The 10830-nt window shown below is 56.2% G+C and overlaps 1 protein-coding gene across 1 annotated transcript; it reads right to left on the reverse strand.

Moving 5' to 3' along the window:
• Positions 1–1681: 1681 nt before the first annotated feature.
• LOC112115751 (C-factor-like) lies at positions 1682–7461 on the reverse strand. The gene is made up of 6 exons (XM_024212931.2): positions 7126–7461; positions 6566–6617; positions 4753–4940; positions 2932–3090; positions 2415–2534; positions 1682–1897 (listed from the first exon to the last, which is right to left on the reverse strand). The coding sequence occupies exons 1-6, from the start codon at positions 7270–7272 to the stop codon at positions 1784–1786; spliced, it is 780 nt and encodes a 259-aa protein (XP_024068699.2). The 5' UTR covers positions 7273–7461; the 3' UTR covers positions 1682–1783.
• Positions 7462–10830: the final 3369 nt, after the last annotated feature.

The following is a 10830-nucleotide window of genomic DNA, read 5'->3' on the forward strand; positions in this document are numbered from 1 at the left end:
AATGGAAAAATACAGCAGACAAGTACAAACCTGAAAGTTCCCAGCGTGGGCCAGGCCGTCAGTGATAAAGGTGCTGGAGGCCGATTAGAAAACTCAGTTCCTGGTGTGGGGTTCACTAATCGCTCAGCCCAAGGTGCTGGAGAAATCCTCTGTATTCAGCCAGGCAGCTCCAACTCCCTCTGCCTCACAGGAGGAGGCTCGGCACCCGCTCCCCAGCCTGCTGGCCTGCGAGGCTAACCCAACCCACTGACACGAACAGGTCCCCACCACACCTGAGAGCTAAACTCAACTGCACGGGCAAACTGGAGCAACCCCCGCCCCTGGCTGGAGACACTGAGCCCCTCGCTCTGACACCACCTGCTAGAGCGCTCAGCAGGAGGGGAGGGTCCCAGCTTCCTACCAGCCCAAACTGAGCAGCAGAACATTGTCCCGATCAGCTGCTGGGAGCCAGTGACTCGTTCGCTTGGGCACTGGCATCCCCACGCCCTCAGCTGGCCCCAGAGTCAGGGTAAAACAGGTCCTGCAGAGCAGCTCATTTGAACCTCCTGTGCAGAGAGCCCTGCCAGCATGAGCCCTCTCGCCCTGCAGCTCCCTCCTGTCAGCCCTGGCCCGGCCCAGCGTGGAGCTCCCTCCCTCCCGTGTGCGTACGTGGGTCAATGCATAGCTCCATGCATGGCTCCAGCGTGGCTGCTGTCAAGGGCTGTGCCGTTCCGCACGACCAAGGCTGTGCTGGCAGCTTTGTATTGTTCCAAGTCAGGCCGCTGGCCCGTGCAGCACCTTGTCTTTGGGAGATTGGCTAACGGCTATTGGAGCTTCACCCCCATCTCACTAATCCTGGGGACGAAGCTGCATGTGGGGCAGGAAGCTGGCGTGGCCCAACCCGGCCCGGCCCTGTGTCCTTTGTGTGTGTGGCTGAGAGAGGGCAGGGGAGAGTTTGCCGTGTTCTTTGGAGAGCCAGTGCCAGTGCCTAGTTCCCAGCCCAGAAGCCAGAGGGGCTGCACCGTGGTGCAGGGGTCGAGGACCCGCCTGGCATGGACGCTCCGCCTGGTGTCAGGGGCGAGGCGCTGGGCAGAGACGTTACAGGGGAGAGGTGCTCGATTATTGGCACAAGGTCCTTGGCAGCCAGCTGTAGCCAGGCAGAGAGCGGCTCTAACCCCACAGACTGCCGGGCAGGAGCCGAGCTGCACTGGACAGAGAATGGTTCTCCCCAGCGTTGCCAGCCCCTCCTTCGTGGGCAGGTCTCCAGAGAGCCCGTAGCTCCCGCTCTCACTCCAGCCCCCTGGCTCTGCCGTAGTACTGAGCCCGGGCTCTGGTCTCCATACGCTTAGGGCTGCCCCGGTGCCCCTGCAGCAGCTGGCAGCTCAGCTTGCTCTCTAGCGGCATCCCCGGCCCCACCCCTGCCATTCGCTGGCTCCCTGCAGCCCGCTTTGTCTCTCGGACTCTTTCAGCAGGAAGTTTGAAACCAGTTTCCTAACCACCTGGCTCCTGCTGCCCTCCGGGTGCTGAGCTGCCCTGATCTCACTCGCCACGGTCCTGGCACCGGCTCAGCCCCGGCATTGGGAGTCCAGCCTTTCGGCTCTGCTGGGCATAGGGGGGTTAGTGCTTGCCCAGCTTTCAGGCTGGCTAAATGGTACAAAACCAGCCTGTGGAGGCCAGGCCAGGCAGGGTCCAGGCAGGGCTGTTGCGTTAGAACAGTGGGTTTATTGAGGACACCGGCACAGCTGATGGCACGGTCACTGGAATGACCTGGCCCAGGGCTCCTGTTGCGTGGCCGGGGGGCATCTCACCAGGGAAGAACTTTCCCTTCCCAGTTCACAAAGGCCCCGTTGTCCTTCTTGGAGAGTGTTGGAAGCACGTTCAGGATCCCTTGGACACTCATGTCCACCGTCAGTGGAGCCTGCAGGGGGCAAAGGAGAGTGAGGGGGAGAAGTCTGCCCTGGGGCTGGCCCAGGACACCAGGGGCCGGGCCAGGATCTGGGAAAGGATCTCAGTAATCTCATTCTGCCCTCGCTGGCAGTGAATGGGTAGGCAGGTCCCAGGCCAGTGTTTACAATAGAAAGTGGGTGAAAAGGGCTGCACCCCTGAGAGACACCTAAGCCCCAATGGAGACAGACGACCAGCTCCTGCCCCCTCCACCTCCCCATGGCAGCAACTCGGCAGGGTTTGCTGTGCAATGCTGAGCGCTGAAGGAACCATGGCACCAGCAGCCCCGGGAAGCAACGCCCAGGACACAGCACTGAATCCCCAGGGAGCTGGGTCCTGACGACCGCCTCGCTGGGATGGGAGCCCCTGAGAAGTGTCATCAATATGGGGGGGGTGATAAGGGAACACGCTCCAGCGTAACCATTCCCCCTACAATGAACTTCTGCCCATGACATGTGGCTACGACTGGCCTCTCCCACTGAGGCACCTACCTGCTGGGAGGGTGAGCTCCCCATGTCAGTCTGCACCCAGCCAGGATGGACAGCGATGCTCAGGATACCGTCTCCTCCATACCCCAAGGATTGGCACTTGGTGAGCATGTTCAGAGCAGCCTGTGGGCAAGACACCATGAGCAGAGACAGCAGCGTGTGAGGAGAGCAGGGACCCACCCCCAGGAGAAAGGTGAGCAAGGGGGGCAGCTGATGCAAGCTGCAGTGTGTGATTCTCTCCTTGGGGATGAGTCGCCACCTCTCACTGCAATGGGCCCACGTGCACGACCCAGAGTCCTGCTCCTAGGCTCAGGCTCTGGGGTCAGGTGACCAAGCATCATGTGACCCGGAGGCCGTGCTTCCCATAAGAGGGAGCAGAGTGAGATTGGCCCGAATACTGGCCTGGCAGGTCAAATCTGGGGGATAAACCGGGGGGCAAGAAAGACTTTTCTTTCCCCTTTGCTGTAGCGGAACACAGGGGACAAGCATGAACTCGTGCCCTGCTGAGCGCACCCCGTACCTTGCTGCACCGATAAGAGACAACTTGCCCCAACTGCCAGGCAAAGAGATTCGTGATGGAGCCGCCCTCACTGGACATGTTGACAATGGCCGCCTTGCTGCAGCTCAGCCCCGGTTGGGGGCTTCCCTGGGCAGCCTTCTTCAGCAAGGGCAGGAACGCCTGGCAGGAGGGGAGAAAAGAGCACCCATGGGGTCAGCTTAGGAGAAAGGACCCACATTCCTCTCTTCACCAGCGGACTCTGATTTGAATTGAAGTGGGTCCAGCTGTTGCGCAGCTGCAGCGCAGCACCGCCTGTGACACCGCTGGTGGGCTGGCCCCCTCAGCCTGCTGCTCTTGGGCCATGCTCTCTCCCTGCCCTCCAACTTGTTCATAGTCTCAGTCCTGTTTTCAAGGCTGATTTCTAGGAGTTGGGTAATCCCATTCTGCCCTCACTGGCGGTGAACGGAGGAGCCCGGTCCCAGGCCAGTGTTTACAGTAGAAAGTGGGTGAAAAGGGCTGCACCCCTGAGAGACAACCTAAGCCCCAGTGGAGACAGCGCGAGGTCAACAGAAGAATTCTTCCGTTGCCCTAGCTACCACCTGTTGGAGCAGTGGATTTATTACAGCGACAGACGAACCCTTTCGGCACCGCTGGCGTGTTTCTAGAGTAGATACAGCCGGTCATATGCTGTTTCCCTACTTTAGAGCCCTGCAGAGTATCTTACGGGATTGTAGACACCCTCTAGCTCCGGGGTTCTCAAACTTTAGACCTAGTTTCTAAATGGTTCAATTTGCCACATCCAGTTCCTGACACAAAGTGCCTTGAAAGGGGCTGTGGGCCCCGCGGTGCAGCTGAAAGGGCAGCAGCTGGGGGATGAAGGGTCCAGAAAAGCTTAGACAGAAACAAGCAAGAGCCGCATGCGGCACTGGAAGGAACCCTGGTCTTACTATGTTTTCCAGCCATTCTATTGGGACTATTTGTCATAGAGCAGGGCCGGTGACCCCTTTCATATAACAAGCCTCTGAGTGCAACCCCCCCCTTATCAATTAAAAACACTTTTTAATGTATTTAACACCATTACAAATGCTTGAGGCAAAGCGGGGTTTGGGGTGGAGGCTGACAGCTCACGACCCCCCCATGTAATAACCTCGCAACCCCGAGGGGTCCGTCCCCTGCTGCTCTCCCTCCCCCGCAGCCTCAGTGTGCTGCGCCACCGGCACTCTGGCCCTCTGCTCCTGCCAGGCAGCACGGTGGCATGGCTGCGAGGTCCTGCTGCTCTGAGCGGCGTGGTAAGAGGGTGGGGGGAGGGTGTGGATAGGGGTCGAAGCAGTCAGGATACAGGGAGCGGGGGGGGTTGGATGGGGGTGGGGTCCCGGGGGGCGGTTGGGGTGGGGGTCCCGGGAGTGGGTGGTCAGGGGACAAGGAGCAGGGGGGGTTGGATGGGTCAGGGGGTGGATAGGGGGTGGGGGCCAGGCTGTTTGGGGAGGTACAGCTTTCCCTACCCAGCCCTCCATAAAGTTTCGCAACCCCGATGTGGCCCTCGGGCCAAAAAGTTTGCCCACACCTGCTCTAGGGAGATGGCCTCTACTGCAGGAGCTGAACTCTTGGCTCAGACCCCACCGGGGCAGCGCTAGGGCCTCTAGGTCCATTTCTTGGGTGGTTACAGTCCCATAATGAACCTGACACATACACTGTGATGAACGCCGTGCCCCAGGCCCCCCCCCACACACACACAGAGGTTGGCTCATGGAACCAGAGCCCTGGGGGAAAGGGAAGAGTTCTGGCCTAAGCAAAGTCAAACCCCAGTGCAGCCAGCGACGTGCCCTCTGTCGGGGCCCTTACCTGGCTCACCAGCAGGGGCCCTGTCACGTTGGTTGCGTACACCAGGGACATGTCCTCCGCTGTCTCAGACTCTAGTGTGTTCAGCCTCGCTATCCCAGCGTTGTTTATCAACAGATTCAGCCCCGAGCTTTTCAGATGCTCCTCAACTCTGGCTGCTGCCGCCTTGATGCTGGCTGGGTCGGTAGCTTCTATAGAGACAGAGCAGGGGGTTCAGGGGCGTGGTTCCTCCGCCCTGTAGCTAACCCCTCTCCCGGAGACACGAAGCCCAGGCTGCTCTACAGAGCCATGCTAACGACTCAGGAGCTCAGGAGCTAGCCAGAACTGGGCAGTGCCATGGCAAGGGCAGACAGAGTGAAATCAGGGGGACCAGGGATCAGCTGGGCGAGTGTAAAGCAGTGTGGCAGTGAGAATGTTAATGGGGCAGGGGGAAGGGCGTGTTGGAACAACAGGATCTTCCCACCAGTGAGCAGGGTTTGAAATCTGCCCTCAGAGCTCTGGCAGGCTCGCCCTCAGCCAGCTTTCATCATCCCATGAGAACACCCTGTAGGGAAGAACGCCCCGATGGCACAGTTGTTTGGCAGCATTTGAAACACGCCGATTTTTCCTTTTAAAAAGCGTTTGCAGCATTTTTTTTATCCGAACCATCAGCAGCATTTTTGGGTTACTGAAAAAGCTGGTTCAACAAAAGAGCTCGATAGTCATTTTGATAGGTCACCGAAAACATCAGACAAGCCAATCGATTTTCACTCTGAGTGCTGGCGTGACCCTCTGTGCGAAGTCACTATGCCACTCACTCAGATTTGGCCCCGCTTCCCCCAGCCTCGGTCATGTGAGCAGCTCTCCAAGCATCAGCAGGATGAGCAGCTGGTCCCAGCAGATCCCAGGCATGGCCAGCCCAGCCATGGGGAGCGCACTTTCTGGGCCTGGGGTGCTCCCCCATGAATTCGGGCCCTGGCCGTTGGCCTAGCTTGTTAATCTGGCCCTGGCAGGATCCCGAGGCTGGGATTGGTTCCCACTATCCCATCCTGTGAGAGGCATCCCTGAGGCTAGCAGAGCTGTCCAAAGGGCAGCCCCTGTTCATGAAATTGATTCCTTGATTCCAAAGCTGCAACTACCGGAAGGGCGTTCCAAAGAGGATGGAGCTCGGCTGCTCTCAGTGGTAGCAGATGACAGAACAAGGAGTAATTGTCTCAAGTTGCAGTGGGGGAGGTTTAGGTTGGATATTAGGAAACACTTTTTCACTAGGAGGGTGGTGAAGCACTGGAATGGGTTACCTGCAAAGGTGGTGGAATCTCCATCCTTAGAGGTTTTTAAGGCCCGGCTTGACAAAGCCCTGGCTGGGATGATTTAGTTGGCGTTGGTCCTGCTTTGAGCAGGGGGTTGGACTAGATGACGTCCTGAATTCCCTTCCAACCCTGATATTCTATGATTCTATGAGTCTGTGAAAGCAAATCTGTCTCCAACAGAGAGAGGCCTGTTCAGACCCAAACCAGCCAGGCTCATATATGGCACAGGCAGCCCCTGACTCAATCAAAATCATCCCTTCCCTGCCAGTCTGGCACGCGGGGCAATCTGCAGATACCAGGAACTTCCCGGGCCTCCTCCTGACCAAGCCCGCAGAGCCTGAGTGGGACGTGGGAGACCCGGGGTTGCTCTGCGGCGATGGGTGGGTGCTAGGCACCCTCCCCATCACTAACACCTAGGCAGGAATAACACTTAACAGGAACACGGAGACAGGGGGACAGGGAACGGGGAACAAAGGGACCCAGAACAAGGGAGCCTCAGCTCTCTGGGCCCAGGGCAGGGCACCCACCTAGCGCAATGATCGCCAGGTTTGGATGCCTGGATGCCAAGGTCTTTAATTCCTGAAAAAGAAGAAAGTCGATGATTATTGACAGAGCCCCCAGCCCGCAGGGACGGTCAGGCCGGGCACAGTTCAGCTCCCTGCTGCTACCCCGGACCAAGTAAATATCTCATGCTTTGACTGCAAAGCTCCCATGCGCAGGGTCCAGCCCTGGCTGTCGGGGTCTGTATCCTGGGTGTTTAAAACACCATCGTCTAGCTCAGTGCAGTCAAGTCAGGGACACGTTCCCCTGTTCCCTTTAGGAGACAGGCACAAAGCAGTGCAGGCGTCACCCACCTGTGCTCCCCACCCTCTCCCTCAATGGCTCTGCTAGCTTTGCATGTGAACTCGGCCCCAGCCAGCGTGGCTGCCTTATGCGCCAGGGAGTGTCAGCCTGGAGCAGGGTCTGAAATCCCCTCCTGCTTGGGCCTCTTGCTTTTGGCTCCAAGTGCTGGGAGGCTGGAAGCCCCTCACTCAGATTCCCCCACCTCAGGTACAGCTAACTCCATCTCACCTCGCCCCGTTCTCACCTGCGCTCGCTCTCCCTTCGGGTCCCGGCAGCTCGCAAAAACCCACTCGGGTGGGTTTGATTTCCCCAGAAACTGCTTGACAAGGCCCAGGCCGATTCCCCGATTGGCCCCAGTCACCAGAACGCTGCGGACATTAAAGCCAGCCATGGTCCCTCGCCTGCCTCTGCCCCAGCTGGCAGTGCCTCTGCTGAGTGAGAGCTGGGCTAGTTCTAGCCCCCACTTCCCCTGCACCTGGGGTTACACAGCGTCTGACTCCTGGGTGCCAGCTCCTTGATTCTACACCAAGGCCTGGAGCCTGCCCCGAGCAGAGTAAAACCGACCGAAGCTGAGCAGAGGCTCCCCCTGCAGGGGAATGGGAGTCACCATGGATTGGAGGAGCTCCCCAGAAGGGAGGAGCTGTGAAGTGCAGAAAAGGAGATGGGTGGGGGCAGGCTGATAGGAAGCTATGGGGATCGGATGGATTCGTGCCATTTCACGGGGTGACCTTTAAACTGGGCAGGGTTTGCAATCTCTCACTGAAGTGATAAGAATTTGGGCAAGTTAATATTCCACATGGTGAAACTCATTCTCCACTCCCCTGACTTGGTTGAGCTGCGTGGCACCTAGAAATTGCTTTCAGGGGCTGTGGAACGTCGTTTGACCCAGAAATGATCTGTTATAACGTACCTGCAGGGCAAGAACCCGACATTTTATTGCCTCGTGAAGACTGGGGAAAAAGCCCAGGCTGTGCAGCACACTCCACATATGTTATAGTCTCAATTTTACATTGTCCACAGTTAGTGCATCAACATTACGTGTAACATTAACTACACCCATGCACATACCGGGCTTCTGATTTTAGGCTTTAACCTGTGAGCATCCCCAACACAACAGAATTGAAATTGGTGATTAGCCAGTAAACACTGGAAAGCACTGGAAGTGGTTCCTTGTATCTAAGGGCTGGTCGACACGGTGCAGTAATGTGAACTAAGACACTGCATTTTCTGAAGTGCACTGACGTGCTGCACACTAATTCATCCGCGTAGACCCTGCTGATACACACTAACGGGCCTCGAGTGTGTTTAATGTAATGAAACAGTGTTAGTGTACAGCGCACTAGGGACTATTAGGGGGAGCTTAGTCATTCCCGTATGTCCTGCTGTACGTTACTCATTACAGTAGACACAAAGAGAAAGCCCCAACCCCCCAACACCCCCCCCCCGATTTTTGGATGTCGATGGCTATGTCTTCACTACAGGGGGGGGTCGATTTAAGATACGCAAATTCAGCTACGCGAATAGCGTAGCTGAATTCGACGTGTCGCAGCCGACTTACCCCGCTGTAGGGACGGTGGCAAAATCGACCTCTGTGGCTTCCTGTCGACGGCGCTTACTCCCACCTTCGCTGGTGGAGTAAGAGCGTCGATTCGGGGATCGATTGTCGCGTCCCAACGGGACGCGATAAATCGATCCCCGAGAGGTCGATTTCTACCCGCCGATTCAGGCGGGTAGTGTAGACCTAGCCTATGTCAAACTCAAAAATTGTTAGAAATAAAACCTGAAAATGAAATGAGTACAACCCCGCCCCCCCAAACAGAAGCTCTAGTCCTATGACCCAGCACGATAGACTAAGCTATATAGTTAATCAAAAAGAACAGGAGTCCTTGTGGTACCTTAGAGACTAACGAATTTATTTGAGCATAAGCTTTCGTGGGCTACAGCCCACTTCATTGGATGCATCGAATGGAACACACAGAAAGAAGATATTTATACATACAGAGAACATGAAAAGGTGGGGGTAGCCATACCAACTGTAAGAGGCCACTCAATTGAGATGAGCTATCATCAGCAGGAGAGAGAAAAAAACCTTTGAAGTGATAATCGAGATGACCCATAGAAGGTGTGAGGATATTTTAACATTTTAACATGAGGAAATAGATTCAATTATGCTCAAATAAATTTGTTAGTCTCTAAGGTGCCACAAGTACTCCTGTTCTTTTTGCGGATACAGACTAACACGGCTGCTACTCTGAAACCTGTCATAGTTAATCAAGAATCTCCTCCTATGATGCAATTTGCTGGAGCAGCCCCTATTTTGAGGATCTGAGCTATTGCCTAATTACCTCTTTGCCTCTGTAACTTTAATTCTCTGCCCAACCAGCTCTTTGCATTTAACTCCCTTGAAAGGAGAAAGAAAACAAATAGCCAATAATTACTCAAGAATTGGAGCATTTTAAGAGCCAGACAATTTAAGTGACAACGCCCACCAGTCCCTCCTCTGTGCCCACCCAGCTGCTCAGAGCTGTGTATCCTGTCAACTCAACCCCACTCCCTGCATGGCAGGCAAGAGTGATAAGGTGGTTACACATCTGGGCCTGGCTCTGTTCACTGTCCACCCCCAGACCCCCTGGAGTGCAGCAACCTCACCACAGCAATCAGTGAGAAGCTTGAGGGAATGCACTCCTGTACTCCCACCCTATGCCCAGAGTGTGCCGGGTGAGGGGGTCACCGTGTCCCAGTGAGTCACAACTGAGAATACCAAATTCAGGACAAACTGCTGAGAAATAGGGCAGGACACCCCACCCCACCCCACCTGGTGGTTGGTTATTCTTCTATAAGATATACCCAACCAGCGACTAAAGTAAACTTGTGTCTCAGCACACTGGCTAACAAGAGGTCAGAAAAGCAGTCTCCTTAGGTATCCCAGTCCCTGTAACACCATCAAAAACACTAGACTTAATGATGAGTGATTATTTAAATCCAATTTCATCAACCAAAGTATTTTTCTGATCCCAAAAGACTAGCTACATACCCAGATCAACATATAACTCAGATCTTACCCAATAATCATGCTGTTGCCAATCCTTTAGTATCTAATTTATAAAAAGAAAAAGGTGAGAGTTAAAATTGGTTAAAGGAATCAAATACAGACAATAATTGTAAGGTTCTTGGCTTAGGCTTGTAGCAGCGATGGAATAAACTGCTGGCTTATTAAGTCTCTGGTTGCTCCCAAAGCATTGGAAGGTCCCCAGTCCCTTGGTTAGAATGCCCCCATTAGTATAAGTATAGTATAAGTCAGGGCGGGCAAACCTTTTGGCCTGAGGGCCACATCAGATTTCCGAAATTGTATGGAGGGCCGGTTAGGGTAACTTGTGCCTCCCCAAACAGCCAGGCGTGGCCCAGCTCCCGCCCCCATCTGACCCCCCCTGCATCGCGCCCCCTGATGGCCCCCCTGGGACTCCTGCCCCATCCACCCGCCCCGTTCCCTATCCCCTGATGCCCCCCCCCGGGACTCCTGCCCCATACACACACACCCCACTCCCTGTCTCCTGACCACCCCTGGACCCCCCGCACCTGACTGCCCCCCGCCCCCCCATCAAACCCCTCCTCTCATTCCTGACTGCCCCCCCTGGGATCCCTGCCCCATCCAACCACCCCTTCTCCCTGTCCCCTGACCGCCCCCGGAACCCCTGCCCCTGACTGCGCCCTGCCGCCCCATCCAGCCCCCCCTCCTTCCTGACTTCCCCCCGGGACCCCTGCCCCCATTCAACCCCCCTGTTCCCCACCCTCTGATTGCCCCGATCCCTATCCACACCCCCACACTCTGACCACCTCCCCAAACTCCCCTGCCCTCTATCCAACCCCCCCCACTCCCTGCCCCCTTACCGCGCTGCCTGGAGCACCGAGGCAGGCAGCCGCGCTGCCCAGCTGGAGCCAGCCATGCCAC

Source organism: Terrapene carolina, unplaced genomic scaffold (genome assembly GCF_002925995.2).
Source record: "Terrapene carolina triunguis isolate 2854851 unplaced genomic scaffold, T_m_triunguis-2.0 Scaffold165, whole genome shotgun sequence".
Classification (NCBI taxonomy): Eukaryota; Metazoa; Chordata; order Testudines; family Emydidae; genus Terrapene; species Terrapene triunguis.